This window comes from Pipistrellus kuhlii, unplaced genomic scaffold (genome assembly GCF_014108245.1).
Source record: "Pipistrellus kuhlii isolate mPipKuh1 unplaced genomic scaffold, mPipKuh1.p scaffold_m20_p_13, whole genome shotgun sequence".
NCBI classification, from domain to species: Eukaryota; Metazoa; Chordata; class Mammalia; order Chiroptera; family Vespertilionidae; genus Pipistrellus; species Pipistrellus kuhlii.
The window spans coordinates 25,238,090-25,258,751 of NW_023425438.1; the positions used below are offsets into that span (position 1 = coordinate 25,238,090).

At 47.6% G+C, this 20,662-nt stretch overlaps 1 protein-coding gene across 4 annotated transcripts in view; it reads left to right on the forward strand.

Moving 5' to 3' along the window:
* Nucleotides 1–20,662, forward strand: part of SPTBN1 (spectrin beta, non-erythrocytic 1) — a 179,511-nt gene that overhangs the window by 106,304 nt on the left and 52,545 nt on the right. For all 4 annotated transcript variants that reach the window (XM_036435327.2, XM_045580750.1, XM_036435329.2 and 1 more), the window contains one exon: nucleotides 17,032–17,183. In XM_036435327.2, the coding sequence (XP_036291220.1) occupies nucleotides 17,032–17,183 (152 nt within the window). The remainder of the gene's footprint in view (nucleotides 1–17,031; nucleotides 17,184–20,662) is intronic.

Sequence of the window (20,662 nt, forward strand, 5' to 3'; positions counted from 1 at the left end):
ACGTGCATGGCTCTTCAGGGATTTTCTTGGGGTACGTCCCCCACAATTAAAAATAACTATCTAAGGCCCGAGCTCATAACAAGAGTAAAACCCCTTTTTCCTTGTCATTACTGCTTCCTCCTGACTAATTAGTCAGCGGCAACAGGTCTCATTAAACTGCATTATTCCTGAGCATCTGTCTATAGGAACCGCCTCAAGATAAAAAGAGGAAACTCAGCTAAACATTTCGTTGTTGCTGCTAATTACCCCAAACTCTACTTTTTGATTAAGTAATTGGTCTGCTTCCTTCCAAATCTGAAGGAGGACGACCTTGCCCCCTGCCAGGCAGCAGGCGCTCCTCTCTCCACTGGCAGCAGATGCTCTGCTCTGTGGTTTGGTGCCGGGGGTACCTGTAACTTTCAGTGCCAAGAACAGGCTGGCTCTGAGCACCTCGGTGAAGGAAAACCACACCTGGAAGTCTGTTTGTGTGTGCCCTTGGCTTGTTCAAAGCCTTCCGTTGATATCAATGCTTTTTAAAAAACAGATGCAATGTTATCTGTTTGTTAAAACGCATGATGGCAAAACAATCACGAAGCTAGTTTTCTTGCATCACTGGTTCCGGACTCTGAGGAGGAATTTTAATGGGAGCTGGGCTGGGAGGGCAGTGGGTGTTTCTGTGCTGTGGCTACAGGTGGCATTTGAAAAGGACAGTGTTCTTTGGATTTTGTGGTGGTTGGTGGTGGCTGAAAGCACCTTGATGGAGCAAGGTGAGTCACAGTCCTCCCAGGTGTCAGGCCAGGGAGGGACTTGAAGAAAGATCCCGATGGAATGGAAAGGACAATTGAAAATATGGAGGATTCTTTCTGATGAGGCCTCTGCATTGAATTATATGTAAAACTCCGAGTGTTGGAATTGTCAGGAATTAAGGTTACCTTGAGAGATTTTAGTCCAGGTGGGGAAAATCCTGATTCACATTCAGGCTGGAACCCTGCTTCGTGTCAGCAGCAGCATAAGGTCCTTGCCAGCGTACAGGGCCGTGCAGGCAGCCCTGGTTCACACTCCCGGGACTCTACTTGCTATATGGCTGAGGGCAAGTCACAGAGCCTCTCTGAGCCTTAGTTTGTGCTTAATGCAAAATATATCCTATATAATAAAGAGTTAATGTGCAAATGGTCATCACACCCTTGCGTTGGGGCCGGGGTAACCCCCCCACACACCTGGTGGGGCTTGATGGGGGACCTGAGGCTGCACCCCTCACCCTGTGGGGCTTGATGGGGGTGGGGCCGGCCAGGTCTGGGTCTCGTGTGATTTCGAGGCACGTGTGGGTGGGCGGGGACTTGACTCTGGGTCCCACAGCACACCCCAGACTCTGACAGGAGGGAGATTTTCATATACATTTTACTAATTTTCTTTCATCTCTGGCACTTCTTTATAGAGGAAAGGCAAATAGCAATATTAAAATATTCCCTCTAATTAATTCCCTTTCAATGTGCATGAATTTTGTGCACTGGGCCACTGGTTTGATGATAAGAGTACCTACTTCACATGGTGCTTTTGAAAATTAAATAGTTTCAGTGAAGTGCTTAGAAGAGGTGCTTAGCCCTTAGAGTAAGTGGTGAGTCTAAGTTAGGGGGTGGATAAGGGAAATGATGTTTGAATTCCCTCATCATTTAGGATTCTGCCCATGGAGCCTCCCACTTGTGTAGCTGAAGCTCTGGTAGATCAACCCCATGGGGCCTTGATCTTCTCCCTGCTGCTGATTGGTGATGGCACCTCCACCAGAAAGCTTTGACCCCTTGAATCACCTTTGGTCAGTTGATCCCACAGTGCTTTGCGCCTTCCCCTCTTGTCACCTGTTACCCTGCAGTGTAAATTACCTGTCCGTGCGGCAGGTGCATCAGTAAACTGGAAACTCCTCCAGCACCTATCCTTATTTCCTGTTGCTTAGTCAGACAACTTATCAATACTTTTAAACACGGGGATTTGTCTTCTCTGCAGGTGAAATGTGAGGTGGAGCCCCAGCAAGTCAAGGATATAAAATGGGAGCTCTTCTGACCAAAGTGCACAGGGAGCAGGGACTCGGAGCCTGGTCTCTAGGCTTCTGCTTTGTTCCTTTGGCATCCTTGCTGGGAAACCCATTCTCCTCGCATCCTGTATTCCTCTGTGTTCCTTCAGTGATTGTCGCTTACTTTTGTATTAATATCCTCAGTGTCCCCTTCTGTTAAAAGGAAGTATTAGTATTTTTGGCCTTATTTTGTGTGTAAGGTTAAATACTGAATTAATACTCTCCAGAAGAAAGATAGGAAAATTCAGAGTGTCGTTTTATTTTAAAGAACTGGGAGACAGCATTTCACACATAACCTTCTGCGGTGCCCCGGGAGAATTCTTCTCTGCTAGCCGGTGCCCTTCTTACTCCTGCCCCTCAATCTCAGGCCCACTGGGAAACCGCAATTCTCTTACCAAGTAAAAATGGATCGTGTGTTTTCCTTTCAAATGGAAATGCCCTTTAAATATTTCAAAAATTGTATACGCTCTTCTAAAAAAAAAAAAAATCGAATAAACAGTGCAGAAATACAGAAGTGCAAATGCTTCCTGTCCCTAATTCTGGCTTGAGCTAAAATCTTTTGGAAAGTATTCCTCCAGACTTTTTATGTAATTATTTGCATTTAAGTATGTGTACATTCATCAGATCAGACTAGATGTATATGCTGTTTTTTAAGGGTCTGCTCATTCATGTCATCTTTGTAAGCCTGTGTGCCGCAGATTTGCCTTCCTTTTGCATATGCATATGCAAAAGGAAGGCAGATTTTTTTGAATGTATGATTCATGTTTTAATTCATCAACCTGTTTGCATACATTTAGTTGGTTTTGGACTTTCCTGTTTTTTTGTTTGTTTGTTTTTATTGCTGTCCGTGTTTTATAATTATTTAAAAATCTGCAGTCCTTATCCTGCACATCTTTGTGTTTTTGCACAGGTATTCCTAGAAAGTAAATGCCTACAGGTGTGATTTGGTAGATGGAGGAAGTGCATATTTTAAATTTTGATATTCCCCACTTAACCTCCCAGCAACCACACACCAATATGCCCTTTTCTCCATGTCTTCAGTAAGTGGCAGGATTTGTTTTTCAAGTCAGAGGATTGAAGGTAGTTCCCCCCCCCCCCCCCCTACTTTCTACTAGTCCTGAAAGAGGAACTTCTGCTGTCTGCCACCCCAGCGGGACCTCTGATGGCCTCCATCCCTTCCCACCCAGTTTCTAGATTATCTCTTTATAGAGGAAAAACGGCCAAGACCAGCTCTAGCAGCAGGCTTCCTAGGAAGTATCTGGGTAACTATTGTAGCAGCAGGCTTTACTCTCCCCTCCTCTCCCATAAACTCACTAAGGGACCAACAGCCAGGTCCCCACACCTGTTGTTAAGCACCTGGCTTTGTGGACTGGGAGATAAAGCCCTGCTTGTTAGGGATGGGAGGGAAGCAGGGTGGGGCGGGGAGCCTGCATGTGCGTGCCCACTCTGGGATCTGTGTTGTGAAGATCTGTGTTCTATTTTGTGGCAAGAGATTTGCATGTAGTAAGATCACCGTTGAACAGCTTTGAGTTTCCAAAACAAATACAATAGAAAACAGAAAAATGGATCTCCCTCTTTATTTCCCCCTTCTGTTGCTTTCTTTTTTCATTTGAAAAAAAAAAAAATTTAACATAGACGACTCCTTATAAGCTAAGAAGATTCAGTGTGATGCAGGTCACACCTTGTGCATTGTCTTCTACAACACTGGACTTAAAAATAATTCTCTATTTTCCTATGAGTGAAAATAGGCTTTGGTTAAACAAATACACAAAGCTAGTAGAAACTGTTAACTGCCCTGCCCACGGTTGATTAGTGTGAGGAGTCCTTTGATGCCACCCCACCTGTCCACTGGGTCATCCTGGGGGTTGAACCTGACTCCTCCTCCAGCTTTTCTGTCCTCCGTTATTGAAACAAGGCCGTGCACATTGTGTACTGACAGGGTCTGCCCGCCAAAACCCTGTGCTATTTGGCTATGAAAGAAATCTTGCGTAACCATTTATCGTTTGGGTGAGGTTAAGGAAAGCCACAAAGGAAGTTAGCAGAATTGTTTTGCAGGCTTTGACCTTGTGAGTAATAACTTTCTCTTTTCCACTTTAAGATGTCTTAAAAATAACTAAATGGTAGTTGGATGTGGCTATCATTTATCTGGTGCTGTGAATTCTCAAGGAGTTGAAAATTGCTCACTAACTTTTTAAGGAGAGAACTCTAATGTTTTGAGGTTGCCCTCACAGCGCCTTCATGCTTTTAGGTACTGTAGAAATGGTTGCTCATTGGTTGATTGACTCAGGATGAGGGGGGAAAGATGGTAGGGCCAGCATGGCTGAATGCTGGGTACCAGCACGTACAACGTTTGCTCTTCTATGTGGAAAAATGTTTGAGGCAGTGAAACCATTGGCTAGGTTAAAATATATAATTGGGCATTGGATCAGAGCTTTTCGTTCAGTGAATTGCTTCCTGAATGAGGAATATTCAGTGAGAAGTGAAATTTTGGTTTGATGGACCCAGAGATCACTTAGAAAATAGTGCTAAGCTCTAAAAATGCCTTAGATTGGTCCAGGGAGCAGCTCATCTTTCTAACATTGTGCGTTTTGTTTTTGCAGCTTGCCACACCATTAATTGAATACCTTCCCCCCAAACATGCATTGAAGGCTTGGGCTTACTTGCATATACAACTGTAATTTTGGAGTTTTGCCATTGAAAAGACAGTCTTATTTAATTTATCAACCTGCCATTTTAACCCTGAGAGTTTAAGGAGTTTAGGTGACTAATTGGCAGTGTTCTTTAGTACAAAAGCCAGTTTTTAAATTCTTTTGTTTCATTTGCTTTTACACATAATTTCTCACCACGTGGAACTCTGTCACGGTTCTGTGGTTCTAGGTGGTGACTCGGTGTCACCGTGGCTTTCTTTGTCTCAGAGTCCTAGGCCCCCGCAGATTAAGTTTACATGTGTAACCTTATGTGGAGGATTCCCATGATGCCTTGTATTATCTGCCATGGCCGCTTCCGGGATCCCTTCAGGAAGTGGTGGTTTCAGCAAACACTGTGCTGTCCGTGTAAAGCTGACAAGCTTCATGGTGATCTGTAGGTCTCTGACCCCTCCTTCTTGTCAGTGTGTCTCTGGCTTAAAAAGAGCCCCTTGGATCTTAGCGTTTGGGGCCCCGTAAGTTGCTGTGCCTGCTTTGGGCATCCTCGTCTCCCAGGCAAGCTGCCGGAGCTGTCTCGAGTAGCTGGGCTGGCAGTCATGTTGGCAGCGCCGGCCTCGGGAAGCACTGAGGGGTATCCGCTTGTGTCTTGAGTGTCTGACCATAATGTGGCTGTGGTGTGTGAAAGAGAGTTCTGTGTTCTTCCCCTCACTGTTGACCCTGAGCATTCCAGAAAACTGGAGAAGAGAGGGACATCGTAAGCAAGGGCCAGGGTGCGCACTATTGGATTTCTAACATGCTAGCTCAGACCAGCTACATAGTTCGTAGAACAGGACAGCTACCTTTTTGTGTGTGTGTGCATTGCATGAAAAAAGTAAATTTAAATTCTCTCACCTCCTCCACCTCGCCCCAAGGCTCCTGTAACAAAAAATCTGTCTTTAGTCCTTGCGAATGAAGTACAGGATTTTTTTCTTTGCCAGTAGATTTGTGTGGCACATGATAGACTGGCTTAGAGAACATTTACTGTTTCTTTAGCTGTTGCTTAGGGAAAGTTATTTACAGGTGCAACCTCCCACTCTCATCCCAGTGTGTTGCAATTAAATTACCTTCATAAAGGCTTATCTCTAGTAAATGCATTATGGTTATCGCCCTTTAAAAGGTGCCCTCCTAGGTAGACTGTATTCATGCTAGCATTCTGCCATCTATGTTGAATAATTAAAGATGTGATATGTGCTTAGTTCCAAGCCTTTTTCATCTTCGGGGAATGTTACACGTTACCCTCAATCCACCTTGGACTGAATATTTTTAGTTTCCTCCCAGGGACAGTTGGGGGTGGGGAGGAGAAATGAAGACAAAGTGTCCATCAGAGTTAAGAACTGAGGATCGGAAGCTTGTGAGGAGAGACAGTGGGGCGTTGGGAAAGCTGGCCCCAAGCCACAGGCTCTTCCTCATCCTTGGAACATGAAGGTGTGGCCTTGAGTTCCAGCCATGCTTTGTCCCCCCTGGCAGCTGGGCACTGTTCACTCTGTGTGTCAGGTAACCGGATAAATATCCCTCAGCTGGGGAGAGGAGAGGGCCCATGTTCACCTCCTGACTGACCTGATAGTAACGTAATTTAAAAATATATACATGTGGCCCTGGCTGGTTGGTTGAGCTCTGTCACATGCACCAAGAGGCTGCTGGTTCTATACCCGGTAGGGGCACCTGCCTGGGTTTCTGCTTGATCCTCAGTGTGGGGTGTGCAGGAGGCAGCCGGCCATTGTTTCCTTTCTCCCCTCCACCCATCTCTCACCAATAAAAACAAACTTCTTAAAAATACACACACATACATGTTTACCAGTAACAATGAAATTTAAAATGGCCCCACAGCAAGCACTCCTTGCATATTTGCTACACTGATTTGATTTGAAAACGGAAGCTAACAAATGGGAAATGGGACCAGTGACATTATGGAATGTTTTAAACCAGGAACTGACAAAGTTGTTCTGTAAAGGGTCAGGTAGTAACTACTTTGGGCTTTGCAGGCCACATAGAGTATCTGTCCTATCTCCTCATCCTCTTCTAAGACGCCCTCCCCATTTATTTATACTATAAATAAAATAAAAACTATTCTGGCGCCCAGGCTATACCAAAACAGGCTATGGGGAGAAGATTGCTGTTGCTTATTTTTAATTGATCTTTTCAGTTCAGAAGGAACTGACCTGGGACAGATAGCTATGTTTTCCCCCCTCTTGTTTGGGGGTAGGCAATACCTTGCTTTCCTTCTGCAGTGGTGGTGTGGGAGCTTTTCGATTCTTCAGGGAGTGGTTGTGGGTTCTAGTCCTGGATATGACCTTGTTAGTTAACCACGTGCCCGTGGTTCAGGTGGGTGACCTAAGCTTCACTGTGCCTCCTCTCGTTGGAACTAACAGCTTGTGATAAACAAGGTCAAGTTAGCAAATACCCTAACACAGCCTCCACCAGTGCATAGGGACAGAGCAGGACTGCTTCATCCTTCGTCCGATCGTCCCTGGCTGTGGTTTCAGGCTGTTTCCTGCAGGGCTGGCCCGCAGAGGTGGAGGTGGCAGATTAACAGGCTCAAGGTATGGCTTCCTGTAGATGAAGGCAGTTTTAAAGTGTGCCACCCATTTTCTGGCAAATTTTGTGACTGGTTTATTTTATTTTATTATTATTATTATTATTACTTTTTATTGAGTCCAGAGAGTAAAGGAGAGAGAGAGAGAGAGAGATAGAAACATCAATGATGAGAGAGAATCATTGGCCGCCTCCTGCACGTCCCCTACTGGGACCCTTCTGTCTTCAGGCCAGCGCTCTCTCCACAGAGCCAGACCAGCTAGGCTGTGACTGATTTCTTTCTTTCTTTCTTTTTTTTTTAAATATATTTTATTGATTTATTTTTATTTTTTTAAATTATTTTTAATTATTTTTTATTTTATTTTATTTTTTTATTTTATTTTTTATTATTATTTTTTATTAAATTATTATCTGATTTCTTAATATTTTTTTTCATAATGTCCTGTTTCTGTTCAATTAAGGCGCTTTCCCCCTGTGGCTTTAGCACTGTGCACTGCTGTTAATTCACCACCTTAGCTCTCCTCTTAGGAGAGTTAGTGGTGTTCCTCTGCCGATTGCTGTCAGAGTTTGTTCCCACCATAACCTCAGCCTCCTCCACAGCCGTGGCTTTTTGTGGACTGTGATTTTAGGAGGCTCTTCTTGAAATGATAATCATAACAGGCAGCCAGGACCCCTGGAAGCCGGCCTGCTGTCTCCGTTCCTTACTGTGGGCCTCCCCTCCGAGGTCCCCCCACCCCCCGCCCAGTGCCTTTGTTTTCACGCTGGCAAAATTGGGACTATGCCGCTCAGAAGAAAGACCCTTGGTACAGAGCCTGTTTTGCTGATGTAAACCATAGGCTCAAGGTTATATAGAGTTTATTGTTGTTCTGTAGTCTGCATATCAGACTGTTAAGTATCAGCAGAGAATTGCATATTTCCTACACATGTATTTAGAACAGATGTTTACATGTGTTTCATCCATGAAGTGGGTTAAACTGTTAAGAAAAGCATTTTAACTCAAGTTCTATTTATATACCAATCAGCAAACATATAAATGGAAGGCCTCTAGACTAATCCAGCGCACGGAGGCCTTCAGTCAAAAGATTAGTTTCCTTCCTTTTGCTGCCTCAAGATAACAGTTGGATTCTCTATTATCAATACAGCCAGTTGCCTGTTTCCGGTTTCCTGCTCCGTGTATTTTGCATGTTGCTCATGGGAAATGACTTCTTTATTTTTTTAAGCTAAGGCACATATGGGGACTCCACCCTACTGTAATCTTTTGTTTTGAATTATAATTTTTTTTTTTTTAACAACCTAAGAATTGATGCATTGTTAAAATTAGTCTAAGTCAAGTCTGGTGACTGCTGGCCTGTTTGGGTTGTGTGCCAATAATGCTCTAAGTACCACACCCTAAAGTATACGTGTCGAACTCAATCAGAGAAGGGGCCAAAATCTAAAATCCAGCCTAAATCGCGGGCCAAATGGTTTACTGAACAGTCATAAACTGTCATTGTGATGGAAACGCAGCGGAGTGCAGTGATGACAGCGCGGTGCGGGCCACATGGCAAGGCCTGGCGGCACGGATTTGGCCCGCGGGCCTTGTGTTTGACACATGCGCCCTAAAGTATTTTGCAGCTTCAGCTCCGTACAGGTGTGTGGTGGCAGCTACGCAGAAGCAAAACAGAACAACAGCAAACGACATTTGTCACGCTTTTAGGTTAGCTCTGAGCCCCTTTTAATCTGACACACAGGCCACAAAATTGCAATTTTATCATTTATCAGACATTGAGGAAGAGTTGCAAGAAACAGTTCAGTTGAGCAAGATTTTTAAATACTTAAATACTTAGGGCCTGTCTCTGTGTGATTTGGAATTTCTTTCCTCGATAATTTCAGCGGAACAACCGGCAGCAGTGGGATTATCCGGAGCGTATTTGTTGGGCACCTACTCTGCCCCAGCATATGCTAAGGCTCTGAACAGGCCCGGAGTCGGGTCCTTGGAGGCAGGTATAGGGTAGTGGCCGAAGTAGGACACAGGATACATAATGAAAAGATAAAGAGACCACGCCCCATCAAATGGAGGGCCTACTGGAAGAGTTGATCTTGCCCTGGGTCTTAAAAGAAGGGTAAGAGAAGAGAAATTGCCTTCCAGGTTAGGGGAACAGTGTAAGCAAAGATAGGAAAGAAAAGGCAATGTGTAGGGTAAGCGTTCAGAACGTAATGAATAAGAAGCCCTGTTGGGTGGACACAAGGACAGTGTGTCAGGGAAGATGCCAGAGGGGGCCGGCGCCCGAGGAAAGGCTGCCAGGCGCAGAGGTTTTGTCTGTCTTGTGGGGCGGAGGCCGGAGGCCGTTCAGGGTTTTGGTTCTGTGGAGTAACTGTGAAAAACCATTGTTTGGGGAAGGTCAGTATGGCACTGATGTTTAAGGTGGGTAAGTACGGGAAAGGCACAAGGCAGGGGACTCCAGTAACTTTGAAGGGTGGGCCTAAAACCATTCTCATCGTAGTGAAGTTTTTTTTTTCCCCAAACCCTCCAAACTGTTGAAATCATTCTCTTGGCAACTGACCCTGTACTACTTTGTCATACCTTTTATTTTTTAATTTCCCATTTTGTTTCCTCAGCGAGACTCCTAGTTCATTGAGGGCAAGAGGACATAGTTCTTAAACATAGTTCTGCATTCAGTCTGCACTTTGTAAATATTGGAGCTTCTAAATACTCTCAACCTCAGGTGTGGGTTGGTCCTTAATCAGCTAGCCTGTACAGGAGGAGTGTTGATTTAAATGGCCAACCGTGCATGTGTGCATGGGATCATTGCTGTGTCATCTCCTTTTGATTTCTTCTCAGCTTCCGTCCTTGTACCTCCGAAATTTCCTACCATGAACCCAGGTCTAGACGTAAGGTTTTTCCTTAGCCATGGCTCTATACAAAGAAAATTTGTACGTGGTTGCCAATTCTTAGGTAAGGTGGGCCATTATCTTGGCACAACTGAAGAAGATCCTGAGAGAGAACATCCTTGGGTTACACTAGCAGGTTCACACTATTTGAAAAGTCAGAGAGAGATTTGCTCTCTTGAGCTAGGTATAAACTCAGTCTTTAGGGGAGTAATGAATGTTTCTGTATTTCCCTTATTTTCCATCCAGAAATGTTCCATGCTTTCAGACCTTCCTTCTTCCTCGTCCCTGGCTTCCACCCCTGTTCTTAGGCAGAGCTTTGGCATATGGAGAATATGGTTGCATTTAGCACTCTGCAGAGGCTGTTGCAGAAAGATGCCTTGCAGTCATTCCCGTAACACAGCACCCTCATCATCATCAAAGCTATTTCTAACACACGAACTCGTGCTAACACAGCCTTCATTTTTCCAATTACAGCAAATTCTTCAGAGTAATAAATAAATATCAAAGCGCCTTAGTCTTCCACGATTGATAATAGTCATTCCCTAAAAGGAGAGGAAGTCAATTATCTACTTATAGAAGGGAGTGATGATGGAGAGGATAGTCACAGCCCTTTGGTTAAAATTACAATAACATGTTTCTCTATTCTAAATACCCCACCCTCTTTCTCTAAGAAACTCTCTGGCAATGTCAGGTGATTTATCAGAAACATGAAACAGTGAGTCCGGATACTTAGAGGAGAAGGTGCGGCCAAGCAGCCTGATTCCTCTTCCCCTGGCGGAGCCCGGGGAGAGACAGCAGCCCCCGGGGACACCAGCAGCATGTGCCGCTCCGTGCTGCTGGCCGGTGACCCTGCGCGGCCCTGACCCTCACCGGCTCAGTGTCCACCGCCTGAGAGGTGCCGTGCAGGCCTAGTGAGCCTGAAGGAAGTAGGCATTTTTATTCAGACGCGTGATGGTGTTACTGCAGGCACGCTATCTTACAAAGTTCCGTTTTTAGGAAAGAATGCCATACTAGAATTACACTTACAATTCTCTCCTTCCAAGGATCCAGAGCTGACATAGGTGCTTGCGTAGCTGTTTCCACTCATCTGGGTTTACTCGTCTGCTTCTCAGGAATGCTCATTTTCCAGGAGCTGACGGATTCGTCTCTGAGCCTGTGGTGCCAAAGGCCTGGCTGGGTCTTAGTACCAACCGCTTCTGGTTTTCAGGGGTGCGGGGACATTTTGGTAGGGTTTGTGGTTGTGGGGAACTTGTTTTGAGAGGAGCTTTCTCGGGGTCCTTCCTGGCTCCCACCCCTCTGTTGACACAGGGACTGCCTCACCAGGCTCCCTCCCCCAGAGGCTGCTGGGCCTTTTCCTTCTCTCCTTGGTTCCCACGTTTCCATCCCTGGTGCTGGTGCCGCAGCCACCGCTCCTGGAACCAGTCAGGGTGTGATGATCTCCAGGCTGCAAGAGCAGATAGTGTCCTCAGGGACCAACGTATGTTCCCCTCTGCCTCCTGCACTGTGGCAGTCATTGCAAAGAGGGGTCGTTGAGCAGCGTTTAAACCTGAGGGCTTTCCCTGGAGGACTGGGGAGACCTTTTCTCTGTGGCATCAAAGGTGGGGTGAGCTTCATGGGCCACAGAGACAGATACTGTCTTTTTTTTTTAATATATATAATCTTTATTGTTCAGTTTATTACAGGTGTTCCTCTTTCCCCCTTCTTCCTCATAGCTCCCCTCCACCTGATTCCCAACTCCACCCCATGCCCTTACCCCCGCCCCTGTCTTCATCCATAGGTGTAAGATTTTTGTCCAATCTCTTCCCTCGCCCCTTGGACTCCCTTCCCCCTGAGAATTGTTAGTCCAATCCCTTTTATGTCCCTGATTCTATTATATTTACCAGTCCATTTTGTTCTTCAGATTTTTTTTATTCACTTGATTTTTAGATTCACTTGTTGGTAGATATGTATTTTATGTCTTTTTGTTGTTCGTAATTTTTACCTTTACTTTTCTTCTTCTTCTTCCTCTCCTTAAAGAATACCCTTCAGCATTTCATGCAATCCTGGTTTGGTGTTGCTGAACTCCTTTTAACTTTTTCTTGTCTGTGAAGCTCTTTATCTGACCTTCAAATCTGAATGATAGCTTTGCTGGGTAGAGTAATCTTGGTTGTAGGTTCTTGTTGTTCATCATTTTGAATATTTCTTGCCACTCCCTTCTGGCCTGCATAGTTTCTGTTGAGAAATCAGCTGACAGTCGTATGGGTACACCCTTGTAGGTAACTAGAGACAGATATTGTCTTTTTAAAGAATATATATATATATATTTTATTGATTTCAGAGAGGAAGGGAGAGACAGACAGATAGAAACATCAATGATGAGAATCAATTGGCTGCCTCCTGCATGCCCCCTACTAGGGATCGAGCCTACAACCACGACATGTGCCCTGACCGGAAATCGAACTGTGATCTGCTGGTTCCTAGATTGACGCTCAACCACTGAGCCACGCTGCCTGGGCCAGATCTCATCTTGGTGGAGACACCATGCCAACAACTGGAGCCGCCCAAGGCCAGAGCAGACCCTGGGACAGAACAGGACTTGGGTTAAGGTGGCAAGATTATGGGTGCTTCTAGATTTTGTATCCTTGTGCCATATATTGTGTTTATTTTTATTATTAATATTTTTAATGTTGTGCTAGAGCCATTAATGCCTAGAGATTGAAAAGCAGGTTTTGGAGCCAACCTTCCAGGAGAGTTACTATAATAGTTCCTGCCTTGTGGAATAGTTATGAGGATTGTAAAGCACATATATTGGTACCAGAGACATTAGTAAGTGCTCAGTGAATGCTATTATTATTTTAATAAAAGAAGAAAGAACAAGTAATTTTCTTTTTATGCAACTATTAACCTCCTGCCACACACACATCATTTCCCCCTCCCTGGGATTTTTAAAGAGCTGGCCCACGGCTGTAGGGGGTGGTTTCTTTTGAGAGAAAGGTGATTCAGACGCCTTCCAAAGGCTTGTTTCACCCTGAGATTTTATGACCCCAGGATCCCTGATACATTTCTCACCTGGTTGGAGCTGATGAGAGAGGGGCCTTCCCGACTGGGGAAAAGGAGGACGAACTGGTTTGATGAGTAGTCGGCTCTTTGATGTGCACTTCGCCGCCTCTCATCTAATGCCCGGGCAGCCTTAGCCTGAGTCCCTCTAAGTCACTGTAATTTGGGGTTGGGGGCACACACACAGGGAGCAGACCTGCGAGGTGTCTGTTCTTGGGCCCACCACCTACCCAGTTTGGGGCAAGGCTGCGTGGGAACCGGCCCCAGCATCAGGTTCAGCCACGTCAGCTTCTTGAGAGGAGCTGCAGGCATGATTTGGCATGGGGAACAGCAATACAAGGCGCTGAGCAGGTAAAAGGAGAATGGAAATGGTGTGGAGGACAGATGGGGCGCCCACCCATGGCCCTCCCTGCTGCTCCTGCAGCGGCTCCCCTCTCTCCCTCTCTTCCTCTCTCTCTCTCTCTCTCCTTCCCTCTCTCTCTAAGAGAGCACTTAGTGCGACCAGTCGCCTGAGGGCTGGGAATTTCTGCTGCCACTGGCCACCCAGACGGAAAGCCCTTTGGTGTGGGTAAAGAGAGTCATGAATGACCAACGCCTCAATTCAGCTGTCCCTCTCTGCCCAGTGCAGACTGAGACATGTGAATGCCAGCTCCCATCTGTAAGTCCACAATGTCTAAACCAGGGTTTCTCAACCCAGCAGCGGGCACTGCCAACCTTGGGGCCGGATAATTCCTGTGGTGTGGGCTGTCCTGTCACTGTGGGGTGTTCAGCAGCACTCTGGCTTCTACCCACAAGACGTGAATAACACCTGACCCCCAGAATGTCTTCAGACGTTGCCAGATGTTCCCTGGGGAGCAAAATCACCCTACCTCCCCAGTCGAGAACCATCCATCTAAATAACCAAATCGGGACACAACGAACTTGCGAGAGTCTCCTTTCCAATCACCAGATTTGCTCCTGTGTGTGGCACTGGAAGTGGCTTCTCTTCCTTCTATTCCTCCCAGCCCTCCCTCACACCGCTCAGGCCCCGTGGTAGCGGCTTTAGCCCAGAAACACGTCTGTCTCTGGACCATCTCGCCTTGTCTGTGCCAAGGGCCGCCTGCTCCTCCTCAGGCAGGCGTCTGGCCTCATCAGCCCCGGCCTGGCTGGGCTGGGGTTGCAGGGCTGATGTCACTGTGCGTTCCCAGGAAGGGCGGAACAAAGGACGGAGTCCCCAAGGACCCGCGGCCGCATCCTCAGCAGGGCCGCCCGGAGACCTTTCCCCCTTCCTTTCCCTCCTCCGGCCTCAGACGTGTTTGTAGTTCCCCCAAGCGATCCATTGTCAGAGGACACACGAGCTGGCCGGGCCCCGTGTCTCCTGCCGAGTCCGTTTCCTGCCCCGTGTGTGTCATAAGAGTGTTGGTTCTGGGCCAGTTCCTGCACGGAATCTTCCATGCCTTTTCCAGTGTGGTGGGCTGAGCCCCAGGAACTTGGACTCTGTGTGATTCTCCCAGCGTGCTCACTCTCCCCGGAGCCCGCTTCTGAAACTGAGGAGAGGAGAGAAGTGGGGAGCAGGGGAGAGGGCTAGAAAGTAAGCCTTCATCCCTTTTATTTTGTTTAATTTTTTTTTAAACTTCTTTCTCCTTTTCTTTCTTACCTTCTTCCTGGAGTTTCGGAGGACCCAGCAGCTCCGGGGTCCCTCCGTGCCCAGATCCCCAGCCTGTTTTTATTTCCATCCCGTTCTCTCTGCTCCACCCATGACCTCTCTGTGGTCTGTCTCCTCGTGGGGAGCGGGGAGGGGAGGGCGGTAACTCTCCAGGTCAGGGTGCTGTGGGAGTGCTTTTACTGTCTTCTGAAGCAAATCCTCAGAATCTCCTCATAAAGGAACCTGCTAATTCAGAACCTGAAAGCAGCCCGAGGCGCTTCTGTAATGTGAGATTCGCCCAAGGAGTGACAATTGGCTGACTAACACATTGTGTGCTTGTTTATTTAGAAATGCCTTAATCCAAGCAAGTTTTCATTTTGATCTTGTTCCCTTGATACGCTGGGTGTGGTAGTGACTTTGAGCCCCAAACCCTTTAATAACCGCCTCGGATGCCCATCAAGGGCTCTATGAAAGACGTTTGTAACTCCAGTGTAGCACATAAAAAATACTATAATAAAACAATTCGTTGACCCCTACATACATCTGAACCGTACCTAGAAGAAACCTGGTGTGTCTGTGTATTCCGATCCGGACCTGCTCTTTCAAAGCAGCCAACCTCAGGCAGACAGACAGACAAAAAGCAGCTCCCCGTGTCACTGTCGTAAAGTTACCATCCATCAGGATGATTGTGGGATTAATAATGCATGTGATCTTTTCTCTGCGACTTATCATGGCGTTATTGGTGCAGCTTCTTTTTCAGTCTGCAGGGTGTCCCTCGCTGCCTTCTCGCTCCCCCCAGTCCCATCCTTTCTGATCCTTTGTCTGTATTTGGTCGGCCTTTGTTCCTGGGGAAAGGTCCTTTCTCCCTCTGGACAGGCTGTTCCTTCGGGGCAAGGCTGGGCCGGCAGGAGCTGCTGGCTGCAGCAGGTGGCCAGCTAGCTGTCTTGGCAGAGGCCCCCGGCTGCCTCACCTGCTAGGTTGGCAGCAGTAAAGGCTCATTCCACGTCATCTCTGCCTCCCTCCCTCCCTCCCTGCAGTGGGGTGGATGGAGACCTCTGTAAACCTTCCAGGCAGACCTTGTCAGGATGCTCTGGCCAGCCTGGGAGCCCAGTACTCCCAGGTGACCCAGTGCATGCCCCATCAGCATGGGTGGCTTTTTAGTTGTCACCCCGTGGTGTGGAAATACATAAAAGTTGTTGGGGTCTGCCCCCTTGGTTATAGATTAATACATAAACATTTTGGTGTTTTCGGGCTGGCCCTGGAAGGAGTGGGTCTTGGGTGCTTTTGGTGCCAGTTCACGCTCATGGAACTAGAAACGGGCGAGTAACTGAGGAAGGATAACTGCAGAGCACAGGCAGTGCGAGTGCTGGGTGCCCTCTGGACGCCTCAGCTGCCTGCATGGAGAACATTCTGCGGAGGCAAAAAGATTGGAAGCCCATTTGTGTGGGGTGTGAAGGGCCGGTGCTGGGCAGATGTGTCTAGGGTTTTATGCTTTAAATTGGACTGAGGCTTGAAGAACTCAGTGTTGTTCCCTAGACGACCTGGACATGTGACTGCCACACTCCAGAGCATAAACCAACACTTGCCTTTTCGGCGAATGGTTGAGTTTGGAGGTGATAGTTGTCCACTCGACTTACAGAAAGGGACGCTGCATCCAGGGTCTCCGCACATTTTTTTGGCAAAACCTTGGGCACAGGCCCTCCTCTTCCAGTGCCTGGCCAGGTCTTTTTGAACTCCACCGTGCTGCCTGCCGTTTTCTGTGTTGTTGACGGGGCTTGTGACTTACTGCAGGTTTTCGCTGTAGATCAGGGTCATGAGTAAATTTATCTTACTAGGTGAAGCCTGATCCTTTGTAAAGAGAAGCAGTTTCTGAATGCCTTCTGAGTTTTTCTACCCCACATCCTTCCATAATCTGTGTGCTTCCCCCACACTTGCCTTTGGAGAAACAATGGCTGTAACAGACACGTTAGGGACTTGACCAGGCAAGTGTTAATCCAGTGGTCAGGGTCGCAAAAGACCTCCCTGTCATCTACTGGATGTGAACTGAATGAAAGCAGAGGGTACTCTGCTGGTGGTCTGCTGAAGGGCCCAAATGTTCGCGGACGGGGGGACTCCTGTAATCCCCAAGAGTTGGTCCTGCTGCAGAGCTCTCACTCGAGCTCAGTTCTGCTGTCCCTCCTCTGGCTGGGCCCGGGGCCGCGCTGTGGCCGGTGGTAACGCGGGCTCTCCTGTGCTTGCAGATGAGCGTGAGGCTGTGCAGAAGAAGACCTTCACCAAGTGGGTCAATTCCCACCTCGCCCGCGTGTCCTGCCGGATCACAGACCTGTACGCGGACCTCCGCGATGGACGGATGCTCATCAAGCTGCTGGAGGTCCTCTCTGGAGAGAGGCTGGTGAGTGTCGGAACGCTGGTTACGTGTCCCGCGGTCTGGGTGGGGAAATGTGTTTGAAAAACCTGTCAGGGCTTTCCTCCTGGTAAATTGTGGTTGATCTTCTTGGGAAGGAGAACCTGGATACGTGAGAGGAGCATGTTGGAGAAAGCTCCCGTGTCACCATTCCGAGTCTAGTTCATGTTCTTGAACCTGTTATGATGTGGCCGCCTTCCGTAATCTGTGAGGTTACTACCCCCCCTTAAACGAGGCACGGTGCTGGCGATTGAAGGGCCAGCCCGGGCCCTGGCTCCAACGAGAATCTGCAGCCCCCGAGATCATGGAACAATTTTGAATTTGTGTTTTATTAATTCTCTGGAAAATCTGAGCTGCTGTTTCACAGTGGCAAGAATTGAATTCAGTAGTCCTCTGATGTTTTTGCTTTCTCCCCTGCACACGTTATGTTGGGGGGTGGAGGGAGAGGCTGGTGTGTTGTCAGAGCTTCTAACGAACCCACCGCGCCTTCCCAGGCAAGGCAGTCTCAGCCTGCGGGGGGAAGTGCGGCCCCACGTTGGTTCCCAGAGCTGCAGCGGCTGGTCTCTGGCGTGACTTTTGTTTGTGAACCTTAAACCAAGGAAGCCGAGGCCAGTCTCCCTAACTGACCCAACAGGTTTTGTCTTGGTTTGGGAACGGATGCCCTATTCCACCAGATCACATGCAGTTTCTTCCATTGGTGGTGGGTGGGACCAAGCAGAAAGCTGACGCCCAGGGGCACAGCCCCGCATCTGCAGTGACATCACCAGGAAAATATGCTGGCGGTTGGCAGGGCTGCCAGAAAGCCTTATTTTTAACTCCATCTCTACCCTGTAACTTACAGCCACACGGCTCTGTGTGCAGACCGACCCACACACCTCTGACCACGGCCAGGGACCTGAGATTGCACCCTGCCCTGTCATTAGCCCACAGCGGCATTGCCTCCGCAAGCCTGGGTAGGAACCGAGTCAGGGCTCTCTCTCCCTCTCTCCCTGCCCCTTCGTTCAAGGTCAAAGTCCTGTGAAAGGGGAAAGCCTCCTCTTGTGTGGAGAGAGTTTTGTTCACGGTCTTTGTTCCCCGTGCATGCAGGTGTGGTTGCCTCCTTTTCGTCGGGAGTTTGCGGGTCCCACTGGACAAATGAGGTTAATAAAGGAGGCCTCTGCCTAAGACTGTGGCGGCGCCTGGACTGCAGGTGGTTTGTGGGGCGATGATGGGTGGTGGGCCCACCCGGAGAGGGCGAAGGCTGGTCATTGGTTGCATTTTAATTTGTGGGTTTTTTTTCAAGTGAGTTTTCTTTGAGAACCTGGGCTAGAATTATTGTAATATCCATCTTTAAATATAGTTTTTGTAACCAGACTTTCCCTCCCTACCTTTCAACCTTTTTTTCCTGTTAATGTTGAACCTAGTATGATTGTTTATTGATCTTTTTGACTGTTTTGAAAGTAGCTTAAAAAAAAAATCATTAAGGGTCACATGGATGGACATTCGTTGGAACATTTACTTTTGTTCCAGTAGGATCCAGTCTTCCTCTTCCAGGCTGTAGGGAGTAGGTTGTTCACCTCCGAAGGCCCACAGTTCTTTCATACCAAGAAGATGTGTCCTCGATAACGTCCATATAATAAATGGGATCAGGCCCAGTGCCCTTTTTTCCTGAACAGGGCAACAAAAATATTCATAGGGAGAAAAAGGCAACCAATAAAGCATATTTCATAGTTGTGTGTGGACACTGCCCACTCCTCCTCTTATTTGTTGCTGTGTTTGTGCGTGTTGTGTTTTTGTTTTTTTGTAGTAACCCATCAACCTAGGAGGTAGATGGGGAAGAACATATGATTGCACCATTTCCAATCTTTCAGGCAGTCAGTGCCAGAAACTGTGTTTAGCAGTGACATCCCACTTTGTAGAAACCACAAGTGTCTTTACTTTTTTATCATCCATTCCTCACAGCCAGCCCTGATTATAGGTTGGGCAGTCTGATTAATCTTATTCCAAAAAATAAGGGCCCCGTAGATAGAGTGAGCTAAAGCTCTCGTTCATTGCTCAGCCTTTTTGGCCCCGGGGTTGATTCTGGTTCGAGGGACACAAACCACTCTGCTGTTGGCTGCAGAGGCTGCCGGAAACTCAAGTCAGAGGCCCTCCCTGCAGGCCGGGCCCCCTCAGAGGGCTTGTCCCAAAGGGTCCTTTCATATTTCGGTTCCATAACCAAGGAGGTGGATAGAGCTTCCTGGCCCGGGTAAGTTAATGCCCACAGCGAAGCGTGATCATCAGATAACAGCCAGCCAGCGCCGGGCTTTCTGCACTACTGCTCCAAACCCCGGTAACATAAACATGTGCACTCCCATCGGAGCCCTGTGTCCGTCAGCACTTAACCACCAGCGTGGCAGGAGGTAGTAGATAAATGTGTGGGGGCCCAGAGTATTTAAATTTACTTTATTAATAAATTCTTGGAGCCAGTTTACCCTTCTGTATAGGATGGAAGAAATGTGTCTCAATTTTATTGCATGAAGTTCAAAGAAACATTGGTTTAATGTTCCAGACAGTTTCATTCTAGCCTCAGCCTGCATTTTGGCTCAATAAAATTTGAATTAAATTTGAACAGGTTTTAGGTGGGCTATCGGGGCACTTGATTACAATGTACTGGGGAACACCAGAGGGCAGAGACCCCATCTCTGGCCCCGGCTTGGGCAGGATCCATGTCGGAAGTGTCCCTTTCTCTGCCTCAGGTGTGTCAGCTTATGGAGCATAGAGGAAACTGAGGCTGAGCCAGGAAGCTACTGCTAATGGGGATTGATGACAAAGAGTATTCCTTTTCATTATCTCACTCTGAAATTACTATACATTATAACTCTTCACAAAGGTTTTGCTTTAAAATTCCCTACAAAATACAGACCCATCCTCGACTTCAGCATCAACCGAGCAGGTGAACGTGGCGAGCACTGAACCGTGCCGGTCGCTCTGACGTTGATCCCAGGGCCGGAGCAGAGCGGGACTGGGGGAGAGGGTTTGTCTCACGGCAGCACTGACATTTGGAGGGAGCTGGGCCTTCGGTGTAACACGTCAGGCCTGGACTTTGGTTTCTGAGTGGAGCCCACAGGTCACCACCCAGGCCGAGGCCTGCCTGTGCCCGCCCTTCCCTCTGAGGCCGCAGCCGTGAGGAATGGCTCTAAATGAGAAGGCCAGTTTCCCGCCGTGCCCCTGCCAGGCCGAGCCCTCGCCTGTCTGAGAGAGGACCAGGCTTTCCTGACCTCTGCCTTCCCGCCAGCCCTCGCCATTTCCAATGGCAGACATCATTGGGTTCTGTTTGCCTGTTGTTTTCCTGATACTCTGTCTTCTCACTCTGTTAATCGGCTTCAAAGAAGAGAAGGGGAGGGAATTTGGTTTGTGTGTGTGTGTGTGTTTTGTTTTGCCGCCATTAATTCCAAAACAGGCTGAGCTAGTTGGAAAAGGTAGATTTATTGTGAGATCTGGGAAAC